We start from the raw sequence: 20,164 nt of genomic DNA, 5'->3' as shown, positions 1-20,164 counted from the left end.
GAGGTGTGATACTGTAGGTTCATTGTTCTTGTAGACTGTACATCAACAGGGCTTCACCTTCATTCATAGTGCACTCACTACAACGACTTACACTGTGAGACAATAAGCTCCTTAATAATACCTGTTTTATTATTATTTATTAGGCAATTGTTGGCATTGTTACAAATAAATGAGCACAACTGTTTAACGTTAATATTGAATTCATAGAATTAGATCAACTAAAAACATCTAGTTTTAATCAACTTTCTCAATTTGATTTCCACAAAATGTTGAATATTGTGATAAATGCTGATGCTACAACATACAAATAATTACAGCGTGATACAAAATGTTTATCCATATCACTCTGTGCCCAGTTTGTCTTTCTGACAAACACCAATATCATTTAAGCACGTACAATAGTATGTAACCCTCATTTTACTCTGCACATCCCTGATTACAGAGATCATGAGAGAGGACATCTCTGTGAGAATAACTCACAATACCTATTTACACAGACGTGCAAGAAGTAAACAGACACCTTCATTCAAATTCAAATTAAAAGGTGTCTATTTACTTCTTGCATGTCTGTGTACAGTATGTTATGCTGTCCAAGCCCGGCCCCTGTGGGGGCCACTCTCTCTTTTTTTTTTTGGATTTAACTTCGCGCTCCACCCCATTGAACACAGACACATTTATTTAGTCTGTCCCCTCTAGTCTGTGAAAGTTATTCCCCAGTCGGAAGAGGAGAAGAGAGACTGTGACAGCCCCATCTTCAGTCCAACAACCTAATCTGCTTTTGAAACAGTAGTCGGCGTGCTGAGCCAGGAGCTAACCAGCAGCTCTCTCTCTCTCTCTCTCTCTCTCTGAGACCGGGGACACCGAGGCGAAGGAAGGGGAGAGCTCATTCCACAACACGGCAGTCCTCCATGGCTCTGTGCAACGGAGACAGCAAGGTCAGTGGAGCTGGAGAGCAGCCGCTCCTCCCGGTACTCTGTTAGCCTAGGTTTGACTTCGTGTTAGGACCCACGGTTTGCTGGTGCTGGTGCTGGTGCTGGTGTAGTTTGCCCCGGTTAATTACGGCCTGTGTGTACCTCGGGGAAGGAGGTGTATGTGTGTGTGGGGGGGTGAGTTAGAGAGCATGTAACCAGCAGCAGCTCCGCGGAGGAGCGGCGAGTCGTGTGCCTGTTGCAGTATTACATTAACATGTTGCTCGTAGCTGCTAACTAGCCTCGGACATGTTAATGATAAAGAAAAGCTCTGTCATATTTCTCACATGAACGTGGTCCCCCTCCTCTCTCTCTAAGACCCTTTGCCTTCAAACACCGCGTGGGTTTTTTTTTTTTTTTTTTTTTGTAGCATAGCTCGCGCTAACTTAGCCAACCGCCGCTAACGCGCTAGCTGCTGTTTATACCGAGCTAGCGTGCCTCGCGGGTTAATGTGTTAGCTCGCCGTAACCGGGCAACCGGACCAACAGCGGGAATTATTAAGATTGAGACTGCTCCGGCGTTTATTTTGTCAAGTGACATTGAGCTCGGAGGCTGACTTGCTTTTATTTCCTACGCCTGCCTGTCACACACTTGAAGCTAACGTCGTCACGGAGCTAGTATGAGCCGACCTGCGGTCACCGGTCTGACAACCCGAGTCACTGCAGCTCCGCCGGAGGCTGATCGGGTAAAGTTTGCCGTAAAAAAAGCTGCTCAGTATTTGTCTTGAGCCGCTCGAGTTGCTGTTAATTCAGCCAGTGTAGTTTTTATTTTATTTTATTAAAGATAAACACATCAGAGGTGACGGCATGCTCAGTTTGTTTTTAGAAACATCTATGGCGGAAGTGTTTCTGCTTCTTCTAACCACGTGGGATCATGTTTCCCCATCTACACAGTTTTGCTGTTTGTGCGGATTAATGAGCTAATCGGCAATCTGGCTTCTTGTCTTGTACTGAATTATAGTTTCCCAAACTTTGATCAGCGCGTATGTTTTGTAAAAAAACAAAACACCCAGACATAAAGAGTCGTGCCGACGCGTTGAAGAGAAACAGAGTAGAGTGCTAGACTCTGACAACCTTCACAAATTATATTAAGGTCCTCACTAATAAGCTTTGACTAACTTGTGGGTTTCACGTGATTCTACTGATGCACAGCACGTTTTCATAGGAGTGACTGCTCACATGTCCATAATTATGTTAGCCCTTATTGAGTCACATTTTCCACGGGGAGGTCAGAGGTGGAGCAGACGGTTGAGTCTGGGAGTTACCTTACACAAACTCTCATCCGAACTGTTGACACTATTAAGATATTTCTGTGTCACAGTCCTGTCACGTAACAACAAACGCCAGCTCAAGACACTTTCAGTAAGTACGACGTGTGTTTCTCTGAACGTTTGTGTCCACAGCTGGAGATCAGCAGCGCAGAGCAGAATGGATCATGTGAGGGGGCGGTGGCGATCCTGGATGCTGGGGCCCAGTATGGAAAGGTGATTGACAGACGTGTGCGAGAGCTCTGCGTACGCTCCGAGATCCTTCCTTTAGAGACCCCGGCCTTTGCTATCAGGGAACAGGGCTACAGGTGAGCATGAGAAGCATTTGACTGTATTGACATTACACCACTCTATCAATCCACTCTAACATGTCTCGGCTCTCTCTTTTCCTGCTTAGGGCAATCATCATTTCAGGAGGTCCAGCCTCTGTGTATGCGGAAGATGCCCCCTGGTTCGACCCTGCCATATTCACTATAGGAAAGCCTGTCCTTGGGATTTGCTATGGGATGCAGGTATCTATGCACATGCATACACACAGTTATGTGATGGGAGGCTTTCAAAGGGGTTAGTGAGACCATCCTTCCTCCACAAGGCCTTTATTCAAGGAAACACATTCACTCAGAGTAGCTACACGTTATTATCCCTCAACTCCGGGCTCTCCTGGGCCAGCTGGGACTTCACTACTTTCTTCAAGGGCACTTTGACACTAGCTGAAGGAGATAAGAGCATTAATTGCTCTTTTTTTCCAGCTAGCCTGGAAATTAAAACCAGAAGCCATACATTTTCTGGCACATTTCTTTAAAATAGCTGGCAGTTGTAGCAGGAAAATGTCATCTCTGTGTTCAAACGTTAACTCTGCTGTGTGTGTGTTTGTGTTACAGATGATGAATAAAGTTTTTGGCGGCACAGTACACAAAAAGAGTGTAAGGGAAGATGGAGTGTTCAGTATTGGACTGGACAATACTTGCTCTCTCTTCAGGTAATACGGTTGCTCAAGTGGATCAAAAGCATGTCTTCTTTTATGTGTTGTATTATACGTTTGCCTCTTTTATAAACACAAGTTCACATTGTCTTCATGTCTTCACACATTCTTAACTTTACAATCAGAAATATTTGCCCAGAGAAGCTGACAGACGAAGTAGAAACTTGAGCAGATGGGGACAAAACATTAGAAGACTGTATCACCACAGTGATGAATAGAGCAGTTTTTTTTACTGTCCAGCAGCAGCCAGTGTTTGCCTGTGCACACAGATGCAGGAGAGGGTCACAGGGTTCTTGCAGCCACACTGTATCTTGCAATTAACTTCTGGAAAACAAAGCCTGTAAATTGAACGTCCCGTATCTCTTGAAAAGCCACAGTGAAACACTGTAGAATCGAGCTCATTTATGCTTTGTAAGACATTTTGACGGCGTTCTGTGTCAGTGACTGAAAAGCTCAATATTGTTACAACTGCTGCTCAACGAGTTTGTCCCAGTGCCATGTTTACTACATAAACTGCAGGGGCATTCCAGCTGTCACATATTTCCCCTGGTTGTTACACAAATACTGCAGAGTCTAAAATAGATGGCTGCAGTCTTTTATTACTGTCTGCCTCCCCCACTTAACTCGCACGCACAGAGCGAAATCAGGGCCTACACATATTACTGTAATATGCAAATGTCATTGTTAATGCCACACATCTTCCTCTGACATTAGTGTGTGTGTGTGTGTGTGTGTTTGTCTTATCAGAGGCCTTCAGAAGGAAGAGCTGGTCCTGCTGACCCATGGAGATAGTGTGGACAAAGTGGCTGATGGCTTTAAAGTGGTGGCCCAATCAGGGAACATCATTGCGGGTGAGCAGCACTAGGAAAAGGCTGTGACTTTGATTAACACAATCTAAAATTAGATTGTTGTCATTGACTTGTGTTCCAGTCCTAAAAATCACCCTCAGACTGCATGTGTGTGTGTTTGAATCTGCCATAGCCTCTCAGCAGAATGTTTAATCTGTACTAGTTTTGCTTTGAATGTATCCCTCATAACACATTTCCTCCACCAGGGATTGCTAACGAACAGAAGAAGCTGTATGGGACGCAGTTTCACCCCGAAGTCGACTTGACGGAGAGAGGCATGGAGATGCTGCGCACCTTCCTGTTCGAGATCGCAGGATGCACGAGTAACTTCACCGTACAGAACCGCCAACAGTCCTGCATCGATGAGATCAGAGAAAAAGTAGACAAGTCTAAAGTGTTGGTGAGAGCAACTGTACAAAGTTTCGTGTGTTTTTATTGGCATTCAAACTGTTCATAGGGTAGAGAAATGTCTTCTTTATTATTTTATTTTTTTCTCAGAATATTTTTAACCTACTAGATAATGTGATCAATCCTAAAGCCGGGCTGCTTGTGAGTGTGAAGTGTTGTAGCTGCTGGTCAAGTAGTGACAGCAGCAGCAGTGGTGGGAAGTTAAGTAGAACCAATTAAACTCTCAAATTAAGCCCTGTTTTATCTGAAAAGAGGTAGTCAACTCCCTGAGCGACTTCAAACTAGGCTTCATCCCCGGGGGATATGAAGGCGATAAATGAGTGTAGGAAACCGGCTCAAAGCACACACTTTATATTTAAAGAAATACGCGCGCACTCTGTTTCTTGTTCCTCAGCTGCAGTCTGAGGGATGCATCGTTCGTTGTTTGTGAGTATGCTCTGTCGAAGCTTGTTCCTGCTCTGCCAATGTGGCATTTTGTGTGTGTGAGTCCCAGGAGTTGGTAGTCAGCCAATTATAAGCAAAGAAGTGTCAAGGCTGTTGCTATCATATGCCTAATATTTTACATCCTGCCAGCACGCAAAACACCAAAAATATGTCCAGCATGATGATAATGGGGAGGATAACATAAATAGAAATTAGACATACAGCTCATTAGAGAGCAAGGCAGAGGAGGAGATGTCACTACTCCACCATCTGACCGTTTATTGATCATTTCTTCAGGTGCTGCTGAGTGGTGGGGTGGACTCCACAGTTTGCACAGCTCTCCTCAACAAAGCTCTTAACCAGGATCAGGTGATAGCAGTTCACATTGACAACGGCTTCATGAGGAAGAGAGAGAGTCAGAGTGTGGAGGAGGCCCTAACCAAGCTGGGCATCAAGCTCAAAGGTAGGGACAAAGGCCGTGGTGGTCTAAATGAAGAAGCATTTTATAGACTAAATGACATAATACTGAAGATTTTATATTTATTTTGTCTTTGAACGTTCCTGTGTTGCTCCTAACCCAGTTTTGTGTTCTGCTTTTATAAAATGTTGCTCTATCTAGTGGTAAATGCAGCTCACACCTTCTACAACGGAACGACAACCCTCCCCATCTCTGAGGAGGACAGGACGCCACGAAAACGCATCAGCAAGACTCTGAATATGACTACCAACCCAGAAGAGAAGAGGAAAATCATTGGAGACACATTTGTCAAAGTGAGTACTAGTTTTGAAACAATTCTTAGTGTGAAGAGCTCAGATTTGTATTTGAGTCTGTCAGCTTGTCAGCCCTACAACCTTGTTACAGCGCAAAGCCACCAGTTTTTAATTCACCAGTTCATCGTGATGTCCGACTTTGTGAATTGTGCTGCTTCACAGGTGGCAAACGAAGTGATTGGGGAGATGAATCTGAAGCCAGAGGAGGTTTTCCTCGCCCAGGGTACCCTGCGGCCCGATCTCATTGAGAGCGCCTCTCATCTTGCCAGCGGCAAGGCAGAGGTCATCAAAACGCATCACAACGACACAGAGCTCATCCGCAAACTCAGAGATGAGGTACTTCACAGTGTGCATAACCACACACACACGCACCAAAATGGCAGAATCTTATACTCACGACATACTTCATAATATGCTTAGAATGGCATGTTAACATTAGAAAACAGCATTAAACACCATAGTATGCATTTGTTTTTAAGCTGACCCTGAAGTATCTAGAAAAGGTAAAACAGGAGAGGATTTGCCTCTGATACAAAATCGTTTTTTAGCAGTCTGCACGAGACAAACAGATTGATACTGCAGCTGCACAGACAAGCTGTGCTGTCGTGTATCTCATGATGCTTTAAAGGACTTAAACTTCTGCTGAAAACCATAAGTCTGTGTAAAAAAAAAAACAAAAAAAAACTGCAGTTTAGAGCAGAGATGATAAAAGGCATGAAAGCAGAGGACTCTGTCCAGGACCCTGGACTCATTTAAAACACACTTCCGTTGATCTCATGTTTCATAAACACGAAGGACTGCAGACACCAAAACAGCATTTATTTTATTGAATTTATTTCTGCATCATCCTTCATCTCCCAAACAGGTTCTCCTTCTTCAACACTCGAAGGAGCACAGAAATATTCACTTGCCTTCCTATTAGGTGTTTTAGCGCTCATATATTATTTGGTGTTTCTGTTGTTTTGCTCAGCACTTTTTATACGAATGCACAACTACGGATATCTCTCACTGATGCAATGCTGATCCCACTCCTTTGTCATCCTGCAGGGTAAAGTAATCGAACCACTGAAAGATTTCCATAAAGATGAAGTCAGAGCGCTCGGGAGAGAGCTGGGCCTGCCAGAGGAGATTGTCTCCCGACACCCTTTCCCTGGCAAGTACACAAACACGTGTATGATATTACTGCTCTGACAAAAGTGATTTGTATTAATACATTACTCAGGTATGTTCTCCTACTGCCGTTGTCTCCTTTCTTGATTTGTCTCTTTCCCCCGTGTAACCTTTTACTTTTTCATCATCACTCCTATACTTGATGAAATTTCCTAAAAGTGCATCTTCTCTGCTCTCACCTTCTTTTGCCCTTCAGGTCCTGGTTTGTCCATCCGAGTGATTTGTGCAGAGGAGCCATACATCTGTAAGGACTTTGCTGAAACAAACAACATCCTCAAAATCATCACAGACTTCTCCGCAAGCGTCAAAAAGGTCAGAACAAACAAGCTTTCAACAGTTTAAACAAATACACCAGTCAGTGTTTCCAGTAAAGTGTGCACATTTTTGAGCACTAATTTAATCACTGCATATTGAAAACACCCCACTGAGTGAGTGCTGCCTCTGTAAATACCCTGATGTCAAATCAAAGACAGATACAGGACTGAGAGAATTGGTACTATGTGAACCAGCCAACTCACTATTAGTGTGTTACATGTTGAGCTTCTGTATTCTTCAGAAACCTAAAAAGTATGCCAACTCAAATCCTCAAGTCCGTTTGGGCAAGATGAGATGGTCATCAAAATGCTGTAAGAGCATGAACAAACAGTTTGTAGACTAATTCATTACTGTGAACTGATCGACCGTCTGCATTTTTCCTTACATTTTCAGTTATCAGTAGCAGCCGTTTATAACCAAACAAACAGCTCAGTGAAAGCTCTGTCCACACACCAGATGAGAAGACATCTGTGTCTGTCCTGATTGGTTAATAACGGAGTTAATTATGTCTACCTCTACTGGCTGGTTGGGCACATTGCTCCAGAAGCCAAATGATTCTGGTGATTTAAAGTTAAAGACTTGCTGGTCATGCTGCAAGTCATACCACGTATTGGCTGAAAGAAGACCAGAAATGAAACATAAGATTTTGTGTTTGTTGCTGGTTGTGTAGTTGTTGGACTGTTCACTAAGTGATCTGCCATAAGAGGCAGAAAAACATTTCATTAGATAAATTATTGACATTCAGAGTTGATTTCTACTTTGACATAGGGGATGTGGTTCTTTGATTTGGCTTATTCCGAAGGTATTTTGACGCAGAGTAAAAAGTAGTCCCAACATAGCCTGAGCTTTGTCCGTGAAGCTCTGTGGTTTCTGTCCCTTTGACTATCTTTTAAAAGTCTGTGTCTCTCCTCTCCAGCCTCACGCCTTGCTTCAGAGAGTCAAGTCGTGCATATCAGACGAGGAGGAAGAGAAGCTCATGCAGATCACCAGCCTTCATTCACTCAATGCCTTCCTGCTGCCCATTAAAACTGTCGGCGTCCAGGTAATCCAGCTGCTCAAAAAACCCAGTCGCACAGTTGTGTTGTCTGTTCAATGTCCAGCTAAATCAAATCCATGTAATCTTTTATAATAATAAAATAATTAAAAAAAAACTGCAGCCATTCAGATAAACCTCAAAATTGTTGGTTGTAATGTTTTGATCAAACTTTTCCCCCAGTTTCTGTTCTTTATTTTATTAAAGTCTTTAAGTCTATTTTAAGGTTCACACTTTTCTACTATCTATATATCAGCCTCCTGTGTTGTACAGCTCAAATGCTGTCAAATGAGTTTTACTTAAAAGCCTAAGTCCAATTTTTAGGGGTCGTTTTGTAGGTCAGTCCAAACATAGCTCACTTGTTTGTTTAGGAACCGTTGGATATACACATATGTGGAGGATTCAGATGTGTTTAGGACCGCTGCTGAATGTCCAGAAGCGGGGGAAGCTTGAAACAGAGTCTCTCTCTTTTGCTGTGTCTCACTGTGCTACCACTATAATTTAGTGGTTAACCACAAGACGTGCCCACCCACACAAAGCTTCACAGTTCTTTACTTTTTGACTCCATCTCTGTCTAGCCAAGGAAAAGATCCGTTGTACTTATTGTGGCATAAGTCACATGTTAGGTCTCTGACACATCCAAAGGGTGTGCTCATGTAGAAATATTTAAATATGGAAACAAAACATCACTTTCCAGTCGTTTATATTGTCAATGTTGCCTGGAGAGAAGGGACAGTTGTGAGTACTTTCCTCTCCAGATCATTGCAGTCAGCCAGCCAGCGACTGTGTGTGTAGGTGTGTCCTATTACTTCCTGTTTTGAAGCTAGAGTTTTAAATTTACCCTAAACCTCAAACTGTGGGGCAGACAGGAGGCGGTAGACAAGCACAGGCAGCTTTTATTGCAAGGGGAATTTGTTGGCTGAGAAAAGAGCCCAATTATGCAGAGACTGTTTGTTTAACACGAAGGACAAAATGTTTTTTCTTGTTATGTTTTTCTTTGTTCCTTCACCTGAAGCCTAATTTGTGAATTGCTCTAAAAAGTACTTGATGATGTCTGTGCCTCAGGGTGATTGCCGGTCCTACAGTTACGTGTGCGGTGTCACAAGTAAAGAATCTCCACACTGGGAGTCTCTCATGTTCCTGGCCAGACTCATCCCTCGCATGTGCCATAGCATCAATAGGTAAGACACAAATCTATGCCCCATTAGGACATACAGAAACACCCGTTTATTCATCTACTCATACACACTCTCCTTTTTTTCCAGAGTTGTGTATGTGTTCGGGTCCCACGTGAAAGAGCCGCCAACAGACATTACCCCAACCTTCCTGACCACAGGCGTTCTGAGCACGCTCAGACAGGCTGACTTTGTAGCTCACGCTATCCTTAGAGAGTCTGGTAAGTGTGTATGTGTGGTGATTTTTAGACATTTTAAATTAGCCTTATGTATTGAAGTGTTACGGATTATTGGGGAGGATTTATATTTGACGAGTATGTGTGAGCAACAGGCGGGACACATAACCAGAATGGTGTACTGTGTGTGCGTACTTGCATCCACATGGGGAATTTACCGTCACCCCAGAGGCAAACCACACGTCTGTTTGTGAAATGTTCAGTCTTCTCCACTGAGAGGAGTTGTCTTTTGTAATGTCTGTACTTTCCTGCTCATGGCTGTGGTTTCACTTTTTAAGATGGGATTTAAAAAGGTGAATTTGAAGATCGTTCTTCCACATTTAAGATCATCTAAGTAGTCCGTATAAGGTAACATGGCCTGTCATTAGGACAGATATGAGATATTATTTCCAGGGTATTGGCATCTATCTTTGAGGTAATGGTGTTATCAAATGAACAAAGGTGACAAACTTGATATTTCACCTCAATCCACCATACAGATACACGTAATAAATTAAAAATGTTTTTTTTGTTTATAGCATTAATAAAAACTTGTTTCTTTCTCTTTCAGGCTATTCCGGTAAGATCAGCCAGATGCCGGTCATCCTGACCCCCCTGCACTTTGACCGTGACCCACTGCAAAAGCAACCATCCTGCCGGCGCTCTGTGGTGGTCCGCACCTTCATCACCAGCGATTTCATGACAGGCATCCCCGCCATGCCGGGCAACCATATCCCAGAAGAGGTACGCCATGATTCAGCCTCTCAACTCTGCCTCAGTCGTTGGCTAGACTTTGTGACATTATCTTACCGTTGTGTTCAGGAGCGTCTCAGTTTTAAGAGTTTTTTTGTCTTGTCCGTTTCCTCAGGTGGTGCTGAAGATGGTGAATGAGATCAAGAAGATCCCAGGCATCTCCAGAGTCATGTATGATCTGACCTCCAAACCACCTGGCACCACAGAGTGGGAATAAAACGCAACACGACGTCATACCGACAGGACACACACTCACACACAATGCACAAACACGCTCAGCAGACATCAGAGAGGGCTGGTGAACTCCTCTCCCTTTCTGTCCTCCTTTCTCCCTCCCTCTTTTCCTCACCTACCCCCTCTGCCCTCTCCCTCCCTCCGTCCTTTACCTCCACCCCCTCTCTTCAACATTCCCATGGAGGGCAGACCGTACTGTGACGGGCGCACACGTGAGGCGCTACTACTCTGCTCTCCCCCACCACTCCTCCCTGGTCTTAATATTTTTGGCGATAGGGATTGATTAATGTTGGTTATTGATAATATATTGTCATTTTTTGATCCAGTGTATTTCCTCCCTATGATGAAAAGGTAAATTGCTGCTTCCTTTTTGTGAGATCAACCATTAAAGGCGAGCAGCGAGAAGCTGTGAAAGTTCAGAAAGTGGACTTTTGATGTGCCTCAGGTTGCATTCGTGGGATGAGCTAAATATGAAAACAAGCAAACAGTCGTGTCGTGAAAAGAAAGAATAGCAGGAGGAGAGTGTGGAAACCTTCAGCAATTGTTTTCTGCCTTTTTTTTTTGTCAGATGTTTTTGTCTAACTGTTGTAGGTCAGAATGTTCTCAACCTAAGACTATCCTCTCTATTTGTTCATTTTCACTTTCTGCCTGTAAACTGTGCTATGAAGAAGGTCGTCTGTTCAAAGTTAAACCAAACAGACAGACCTATGTGACCAATCAATAATTTTTAAGCTTTTTGTTTTGCCAAAAGTAGAATATGCTGTGGTGATATATAACATTGTGGGCTCCTGACGATCTTCTCCAAGCTACATTTGTTGACAAGAGCTCTTGACTTGTTGCTGTACCCCGTCGCGGACAGCAGTCAACCCAAGATTAGCTTCAGTATGATGACTAGTGTGCAGCTGTGCGGGAGGCCAATACGATGGGTGACTTTGTATGTGCCTGTTCTATTGTTTTTGTTTATTTCTTTGGTGTGACCCGACCTGGACTTTCCAGAAAGGAGGATATAACACTGTTTCTCCTCATGCTGCAATATGTATGCTTTTTATGAAGAATAAACATGGCAAGAGGACTAACTAATAACATAATTATAAGTACAGTAGAGTTTATAACCACATTGTGTAAATTGCTGTTGTCATTTCATCATTGTTTGGCTGCTCTTTTTGTTGTGCAGGGGCACATTTTTGCACATTTTGTCTTGTTTTCCACCCATAAAGCCATGGTGCTTTATCAGTATAACAGAATCCAACATGAACTTCACCTTGTTAAGTGTGTGGCTCTGTAGTGTCAAAGGTCAGGGTAAGAGTGCTGTCTGTTTGCCATCTCTAACATAAGCTCACTGTGTCTCAGAAAGGCATTACAGTTTCATTTTTCTGTTCTTTGAAGCGTTCAGTACACCATAATCTCTAATTTCCAGTCTTGTCATTTAGACCTCAGTGAATACAGTGCTCAGGTTTAACTGAGTTTTAAAAAGTGTATTGTACCCCTATAGAGACATTTCACCCAGATGAGGTGGTTCTCATGCCTCCAGAATTTGTCTTTGTGCCTCTCATCTTCTGTTAAATCCTTAAACTTTAGTGGCAAAATACTCCTAATGCAAAATGGTTTTAACTGCTATTAGTGTTTCTTTTATACATGGGTATTTTTCTGTTACATATGTCTCCATAGAAAACAAAAGCTTGATAGTAAATGGACATATAATTTTGTAGTTGGATTTAATTGCAATATCGATAAGATTAAGTTATGCAATTTAATGTCTGATGGGTTTTTTGTTTTTTTAATTTGATTTTTGTTCAACAATGCTCATTCTCCTTAGTAACGTGCCTCAAACCAAGCCACTGCATGCAGTTTCAACTATGATGACATTTGTACAATGGAAAACTGAGCTTTAATAAAGATCTCCATGTTGAAACTCCTCACCTCTCCGTATAATGAGCTACTCATCATAGTTGTTTACCTTTCACAAAACTTCATTTGCTATCATTATTAGTTTGTGACAGTTATTTTTGGAGCGTGTAGGCCCACGTAATTGCAAAAACAAATTACACTTGAAAATACTCCTGACACTGTGCTACACTAAATAATAATAAATTAAAAAAAATATTAAGGCTGCGAAATACAGAAGATGAAGAAATTAAAATCACTATATAAAATGTTAAATCTCTCTAGTTAATGAGTTAAATTAACTTTTTAAGATATAGTCTATACACTAATATACCTTCTCCTTTCGGCTTTTCCCTTCAGGGGTCGCCACAGCGAATCAGTTGCCTTCATCTAACCCTGTCTTCTGCATCCTCTTCTCTCACACCAACTACCTTAATGTCCTAAATATGGATATTTCAGACTTGATTAACTCTGTTGTCTTGGGCATTGGGGCAGATTAAAATGAAAGTAGAAATGTCCACATCCAAAAGAAGTAATAAAATAATAAATTACTTAACTTGCTTCCACTGCAGCTTTGTGTGTTTTGAGAAATGTCTTCTACCAACTGTAATAGAACCCAAATTACTAGCTTATATCACAACAGTTTTGTTTAGGTCTAATAAATAAACTAATCTATTCAATTTTTATATATATATAAAAAGTTGAATACACAGACAAACAAATCTAACAGAGTTTTGGGAGAATGCCCTGTTTTTCCATTTTACTGTGTGCCCCTTCTGCATGCAGCAGTGTCTTTGTAATTGATTTCTCGCAGAACTCATCAGCATCAGTTTAACGTCTCTCATGTGCCTGAGACGGATCACAAGAGCTCAGTCACACACTCACGCTCACACTGATGTTAATCATTCATCATCCGCAGCTGCACAAGAACTACATCTAAATATCCACCTTTTTTTACATTTCTGCTTTCTGTGTGACGACTTCCCTTTAGTATCATTTCATGTAACAATAGTGACACACAACTGCTGTAAACAGCCATATTGTTGAAATTAGTGCCTATTTGTTTGCAGTCGGGCCTTGTTACCCAGCAGAGGTCCCTTTGAGCGTCGGACGGGGTTCAGGTGTGGGTTACTCCCCGCTGACTGAGAGACAAGAGCAGACAAGTTCAGTCACCCATCAACGCAGCACAGACCCACACTCAGGGGACGAGGCATGGTTTTGGAACAGTAGCTAAGCTGTAAGGTTGCGTGAAGACTCTACAAGTTGCCACATGCAACTGCCAATTAACTCTTAGCCTGTGGCACTTTATTTTCTGCAGTTGACCCGTGTACAGACACATACACTGATTTGTATTTACAGGAGGAAAGAGAGAGATTAAACGTAATGATGGGATGTTTCTTTGAATTTATTTGACAGTGAAGTGTGTGTTTGTGCGCATGTTTGGTGGTCCATGATCCAGAAACATCTTTTTAACCACACTTATTATTAATCATCATCATCAGAGAGAAGTCTGGGCCTCCTTGCTGAAGCTGCTGCCCCCGTGACCCGACTTAAACGGATAAGCGGGAGAAGACGAGACGAGATTATTAATCATTAATCAAGTCAAAATAATTTGGTATTTACTAAAATGAACAAAGTCCCTATTTTTGTTTCATATGGAACAAAGATAAATATGTCACTGTAATCCAGTGTCCTGCTCTACACTTCTGTACTGTTGAATCAGTTCTCAGGTTACCTTGTGCGGCACATCTCCCTTGAGAGTAGATGAGACACCTGTCACACTTCTGCTGTTTCTGTTGCTGTCTGCCACACCAAGAGCTCTCCCGGCTCCCCTCTGCATCAACGTAGCATGGAAATCAGCCGTTTTTTGCTTGGATTATGTGCCCTTTGCTACTTTTATGGGTCTGTTTCAGCAGAGTCCACGTGCAAGCTTAAGGCCAAGTTCAACCTGAGCGGCTACAAGGATGTAAAGAAGAAGGTTGTTGTTGGGGGGATGTTTCCAGTTCACATGCGTATTGCTTCCACTGATGGAAACACTTCAAGGGTCCCCGTCTCCTCGGGGTGTGAGGGGTGAGTTGACCTGCTGTCTTTTTTCACTGTGACTGTGTTGGCATAGTCTCTTTTATCTTATGTTACTGTTAGAATGTATTACATTATTTATAAATAATCTCACATGCCTAAATTAGATTATTTCATATTTTTTGCCATTCAATGAAAAATATTTTTATGTGACTGACTTAAATAAGTGTTTTAACCACACACATTGTACTTCTGTGATCTCTTAACCGCATGATTTAATACAAAAATCAAGAAAGAGCAGGGCGGGACCTCTGGGGCCAATTAGCCACTTTAGCAATTATTATTACCATTACAGTGTAATGTGCAACAATAACCAGCAAGTCCTCTTGTGGCTAATTTAGGTAATAACATACAAAGTCTAAAATAGTCTATGTGTATCCTCCAGTCATCAAGTATTTTGATTGTGCACTGAATGTTCTTTTGGATCTTAAATTCACAAACACAAGCTTTTGTAGCATGTGTTGAGGTCTTAAACGTTTAATGAGTGCTTGTTTACTGCTCATCACTTTCCCATCATCCTTCAGGTTTAACTTCCGTACCTTCCGTTGGACCCAGACCATGCTGTTTGCCATCAACGAAATAAACGAAAGGAAAGACCTGCTGCCTAACACAGACCTGGGCTACGTCATCTACGACTCCTGCTTCACCATCTCCAAGGCCGTAGAGGGCACCCTCACCTATCTGACGGGTCAGGACGAGGCTGTACCCAACTACCGCTGTGGGAGTGGGGCGCCTCTGGCTGCTCTGGTGGGCGCTGGGGGTTCTGACTTGTCCATTGCCACCGCTAGGATACTTGGTCTCTATCACTTCCCACAGGTAGGTCGGTGGTGGGTTACATGAAGGTAGATGAAAGCAAGACGAAATGAACAGACCTAGACAAGAAACCTTTGTGCGTCTGCTCTCCTCCGTCATCTTTAGGTCAGCTATTTTTCAAGCTGCTCCGCCCTGGAGAGTAAGTTTCAGTTCCCCACCTTCCTGCGGACCATTCCCAATGACAAGCACCAGTCTACAGCTATTGCCAAGCTGGTGCTACACTTTGGCTGGACTTGGGTGGGCACCATAGCTGCCGACGATGATTACGGCAAGTATGGCATCAAAGACTTTAAGGAGCAGGTAGAGGAAGCTGGTGTCTGCATCTCCTTCTCTGAGACTCTGCCCAAGGTAATCAGCTGAGCTATCCAGTGGCATGATGCCATGTCTGTCTTTTCTAGAGATGTGTTACAAATCCATTCCTTTGTTTCACAAACTTAAGGTGAGTTCCCCAGAGGACATCCAGCGTATTGTTCAAACTGTAGCTGAGGCCACGGCCAAGATCATCGTGGTCTTCTCATCAGACGTGGACCTCAGTCCTCTCATCACTGAGCTCATCAGGCACAACGTGACCAACCGCACCTGGATCGCCAGCGAGGCCTGGGTCACCTCCGCTCTGATCATGCAGCCTGGGGTGAGTGACCGAAATTACAGTTCCAGATGTTTCAGAGGCTCTAACCAGCCTGAACAAATAAATGTGAATCACAATGTGAGCTGAAGTTGATAATGTGCATGTTTTTATCTAGGTGAGGTCGTTGTTAGGTGGTACTCTGGGCTTTGGGATAAAGAGGGCTACCATCCCTGGTCTTGAGCAACATCTCCTGGATCTGGACCCCTTTGCTAACCCGCTCACTGAGGAATTCTGGGAAACGGTGTGTTTATTAAGCTTACTAACCAGAGTGACGATTGATCCCTCTCCACAAATATATATTTTAGCCACATGCAATACACAGCTAGTAGTCACATGGTCTGAACCTAAGAAGACAAACATTCATTGGCAACGTTAAAAGTCACACGAATCCAGAGAAAGTAAAGTTTGTGACCTTGTTTTTGTCCTATAGTTGTTTAACTGCACGTTGCACTACAACAAAGCTCTGTGGCAGATGGACCAGAGGGCCAAGGAGGTTAATGGCACATTGTCCAAGGCGAAGAGGGCGCTCCCTGATGGGCTGTGTACAGGGAAGGAGGATCTGGCACGGCTCAGTAACACCTACACTGATGTCTCTCAGTTACGGATCACATACAGGTCAGTTCTCACAACTCGTGTTGCTACTGAACTAAGTATGACTGATTCTACTAAAGTCACTTCAGCAACACGATTATGTTTATGCTACTGGAATTTGCCCCATCGCCCCCACCACTAAGAGCATAGCACCGCTCCAAGTGTCATGAAGATAGTTTTGGTTTTACGTGCTGACATTTTGCCTGCTGCCGCTCTATTTTTATGTATTTGATATTGACGATGTGTATGATCCACAATGAACTGTTTTCAGAGGGACTATTTCTTTGATAGAGAGTAGCTCCAGACTAATGAGAATCTTGTGTTGCTTGAAGTGCCACGACGTGTGATTTAGGTGAACTAACCTTAATGATGAAGTCAAACCGATAGATATTTGAATGAAGGTGTGATTGTTTATGATGAATATAATGATGATGATGATGTTGTCTCCTTACAGTGTGTACAAAGCCGTGTACGCTGTGGCCCATGCCTTGCACAACATGGAGCACTGTGTAGAGGGGAAGGGGCCATTTAATGGGAAAGACTGTGCTGACATCACCAACTTTGAGCCATGGCAGGTAAGCTGTGTGTTTGTGTGTTTGTGTGAGTGCAATGTTTTTATAGGCATGTGTGTAAATCAGGTGTGGCTGTCTTCCTCAGCTGATGTACTACCTGAAGAACGTGCGTTTCAAAGTGCCACACACAGACGAAGAGATCTACTTTGAAGACGGGGATGTAGAAGGTTTCTACGAAATCATTAACTGGCAGTTCGACAGTAACGGGGAGATATCCTACATCAGTGTGGGCCAGTACAACGGCACAGCAGCGCCAGAAGACAGGATGACCATAAAAAATGACTCCATTGTGTGGAACAATGAAGTGTTGGAGGTATCATATTGATTTAGACAGCCATGATCCACACACAGATTATGATTCCTAGTTTACCCGTTATTCTGGCACATGCACGCATGTATCTGTAAATCAGTGTTTGTTTTTGTTGCAGCCTCCTCGGTCAGTGTGCAGTGAGAACTGTCAGCCAGGCACCAGGAAGGGAATCCGGCAGGGCGAGCCAGTTTGCTGCTTTGACTGTATCCCATGTGCTGACGGAGAGATCAGCAACACAACCAGTCAGTATACAGCTCTCAAATTGAAACTTATAAACACGATGATATCTTCCTGAAAGGTCTGAACTTTTACTGAAATAAAAACCTGAATAATAATAAAATTCATTAAGCTGTGGCATAGTGGTATCTGTTTTCATGGTCTCCTTCCCTTTCCTGACAGATGCTCGTGAATGCATCCTATGCAGTGAAGACGACTGGTCCAATGAGGCTCATGATGCCTGTGTGCCAAAAATCATCGAGTTCCTAGCCTTTGGAGAGCCCCTGGGTATCACTCTCATTGTCATCTCGGCCTTCGGTGCTTTAGTCACCATTGCTGTCGCGGTGAGACTCACACCAGAAAAACACAAGTCCTGGAGCTAACAGGTCAAATGTGGTGTTTCACTGTTCTGTTCACTTCTTTTTCCAGGTGGTGTTTATTATGAACATCGGCACTCCTCTGGTGAAAGCCAACGATGCTCTGTTGAGTTTCTCGCTGCTCTTCTCACTGGTGGTGACCTTCCTCTGCTCCATCGTCTTCCTCGGAGAGCCACAGAACTGGAGCTGCATGACCAGTCAAGTGGCCCTGGCTCTGGGTTTTGCTCTCTGCCTTTCCTCTATCATGGGTGGGTACACTTTACTGTGCTGTTGTCACCAACTATGCATTAACTCACAGCCTATTACTGTGCTATCTGTGGGGTTTTGTAGTTCTGGCTAGAAATTAATGTACCCTTTTCTCAAAATCATGAACTATTTTTACACGTGTCTGTACTTCAGGTAAGGCAGCAGTGTTGATGCTGAGAGCTCAGGCTCTGAAAGCGGCCCGTGCCCGAAGCAAAGCAGCTGCCAAAGCTGCAAAGGCCGCAGCTGAAGCAGCAGCCAACAGCGGCAGTCCTGATGTCATTGTAACCAACACAAATAACATTAATGATGTCAATACCAGTGCGAATCCTGAAGTTGATCGTCTCACTTTTGCCCACCAGAGGGCGATGGCTGCCGTGGCAACATTAATACAGGTAAATACACTGAAAAGAAACTTCATGCCTTACTCTGAACTCTATAATATTCCTGATATTTAAATTTTTCTACACAGGCTATAGCGTGCACAGTGTGGCTCATAGTGCTGCCTCCTCACGCGTTTAAAAACACCTCTGCCCAGAATATAAAGATCATACTCGAATGTGATGAAGGCTCTGTGGTCTTCATCTGTTGTATCTTCGCCTATGACATCCTGCTGGCTCTGATTGCCTTCATATTTGCCTTCATTGCCCGTAAACTGGAAGACCACGTCAGGTAGGAAACACACAAGGTTTCAAAAGGAACATTTAGTGTAGCAGTTAATTCTCACCTCTAGAGGCCTCATGCATGTTTCTCACTCTGCCTTCCAGTGAGGGGAAGAGTATGACCTTCGGCATGTTGGTCTTCTTCATCGTTTGGATCTCCTTTGTCCCGGCTTACCTCAGCACACGTGGCAAGTTCATGGTTGCTGTCCAGATTTTTGCCATCCTGGCTTCCAGCTTTGGCCTGCTGACCTGCATCTTCCTGCCCAAGTGTTACGTTCTCTTGGTCAAACCGGAACGCAACAAAGAGGAGCTGATGAGGCCTCGTGTCAAACCTCGCGACGGGACCTCAACTGGAACCTCAGCCTCACTCGCTACAACTGCTACTGAGGTCACTGCTACAACTGCATCCACTCCTATTGATGATTAGTGGGGTGCTGCTAAGAACTAAACTGAGCCACAATACTGAAGTCGTAAAAGAATGTAGATGTGCCACGGCTTTACTGAGCATCCAGTCCCACTGATTTGGGTCCCCACTCTTGTAATTCCCACATATCTTACAGTGATCATGGTTGGTCTGTAATTAATAGACAAAATATTTTAATTTAAACTGACTGGAGTCAGTTGTACCCTCACATTCATTTCAACAAGCATTGTCCATGAGGAAAGACAGCTGCTACCTCACCTAAACATCTCAAAAAATCTCACTTTCAAAACCATTCAGCAAGTTCAGACTCTTACTGTCAAAGCTGCTTCAGTTGTGGTAGTGAAATTGAAATTAAGTCAACGTTTACCTCAGATATTATACCGCTGTACTCCTAGTTGCAAATGAAACAAACATATCTGATCATTTTTACAATTACGAGCATTTAGCTGATGTGGTTCCTATCAAAATATTTGTACAAAATGTTTTAATTTCTTTTACTTCAATCAATGTACTAAATGTCTCTGGAAATGTTAGTGTAATACATTTCCTAACAATACAATAAATATTATTTTTAGTCACTATAATGTGTGTTTTTCTTGTTAGAGCCACAGTAGGTAATGTGTTTTTTTTATTTGAATACTTTTTACTTTAACATTTTGCAAAAATGATATTATATCTTAGCTGCAATATAACTGCAAGGGGTGTTTATAATGATAAACACAGAGATAGCTATAGTATCACCTGTCTTTGTAGTTATCTAAGCGTTAGCCTTTTAGTGTTTTTCAGTCCCTGAAACAACAACT

The 20,164-nt window shown here is 43.0% G+C and overlaps 2 protein-coding genes across 3 annotated transcripts; both read left to right on the top strand.

Annotated features, from left to right (window-relative positions):
- Window positions 1–686: 686 nt before the first annotated feature.
- Window positions 687–12,478, top strand: gmps (guanine monophosphate synthase). Of its 2 annotated transcripts, none has more exons than XM_010737347.3 (16): window positions 687–935; window positions 2,371–2,543; window positions 2,633–2,747; window positions 3,117–3,214; window positions 3,965–4,068; window positions 4,272–4,465; window positions 5,194–5,359; window positions 5,516–5,667; window positions 5,830–6,003; window positions 6,715–6,820; window positions 7,034–7,149; window positions 8,069–8,194; window positions 9,251–9,366; window positions 9,451–9,581; window positions 10,147–10,319; window positions 10,444–12,478. In XM_010737347.3, exons 1-16 carry the CDS (start codon window positions 909–911, stop codon window positions 10,543–10,545), a joined length of 2,073 nt encoding a protein of 690 aa, XP_010735649.1. In that variant the 5' UTR covers window positions 687–908; the 3' UTR covers window positions 10,546–12,478. The 2 variants fall into 2 exon arrangements, with proteins under 2 accessions (XP_010735649.1, XP_010735648.2); XM_010737346.3 differs by lacking the exon at window positions 687–935 and adding an exon at window positions 1,348–1,653.
- vmn2r1 (vomeronasal 2, receptor 1) lies at window positions 11,813–19,813 on the top strand. The gene is made up of 15 exons (XM_027280313.1): window positions 11,813–11,861; window positions 14,360–14,516; window positions 15,050–15,341; window positions 15,444–15,686; window positions 15,778–15,969; window positions 16,082–16,207; window positions 16,397–16,581; window positions 17,012–17,132; window positions 17,215–17,442; window positions 17,558–17,681; window positions 17,839–17,999; window positions 18,085–18,280; window positions 18,432–18,670; window positions 18,748–18,947; window positions 19,043–19,813. Exons 1-15 carry the CDS (start codon window positions 11,813–11,815, stop codon window positions 19,362–19,364), a joined length of 2,835 nt encoding a protein of 944 aa, XP_027136114.1. The 3' UTR covers window positions 19,365–19,813.
- Window positions 19,814–20,164: the final 351 nt, after the last annotated feature.

The sequence above is a fragment of the Larimichthys crocea genome, chromosome VII (assembly GCF_000972845.2).
Source record: "Larimichthys crocea isolate SSNF chromosome VII, L_crocea_2.0, whole genome shotgun sequence".
In the NCBI taxonomy this organism is placed as follows: Eukaryota; Metazoa; Chordata; class Actinopteri; family Sciaenidae; genus Larimichthys; species Larimichthys crocea.
Note: the sequence above shows the minus strand (reverse complement) of the source record. Positions and strands in the feature narration are given on the sequence as shown.

Excerpts from the sequence above, each read along its gene's own strand:
- vmn2r1 (XM_027280313.1), top strand. The coding sequence starts at position 11,813 with ATGAACTTCACCTTGTTAAGTGTGTGGCTCTGTAGTGTCAAAGGTCAG. Across the intron at positions 17,443-17,557 it reads GGAACAATGAAGTGTTGGAG|CCTCCTCGGTCAGTGTGCAG; the intron begins GTATCATATTGA and ends TTTTTGTTGCAG. Across the intron at positions 17,682-17,838 it reads AGAGATCAGCAACACAACCA|ATGCTCGTGAATGCATCCTA; the intron begins GTCAGTATACAG and ends CTTTCCTGACAG.
- gmps (XM_010737346.3), top strand. The coding sequence starts at position 1,588 with ATGAGCCGACCTGCGGTCACCGGTCTGACAACCCGAGTCACTGCAGCT. Across the intron at positions 2,748-3,116 it reads GGATTTGCTATGGGATGCAG|ATGATGAATAAAGTTTTTGG; the intron begins GTATCTATGCAC and ends TTTGTGTTACAG. Across the intron at positions 9,582-10,146 it reads CGCTATCCTTAGAGAGTCTG|GCTATTCCGGTAAGATCAGC; the intron begins GTAAGTGTGTAT and ends TTTCTCTTTCAG.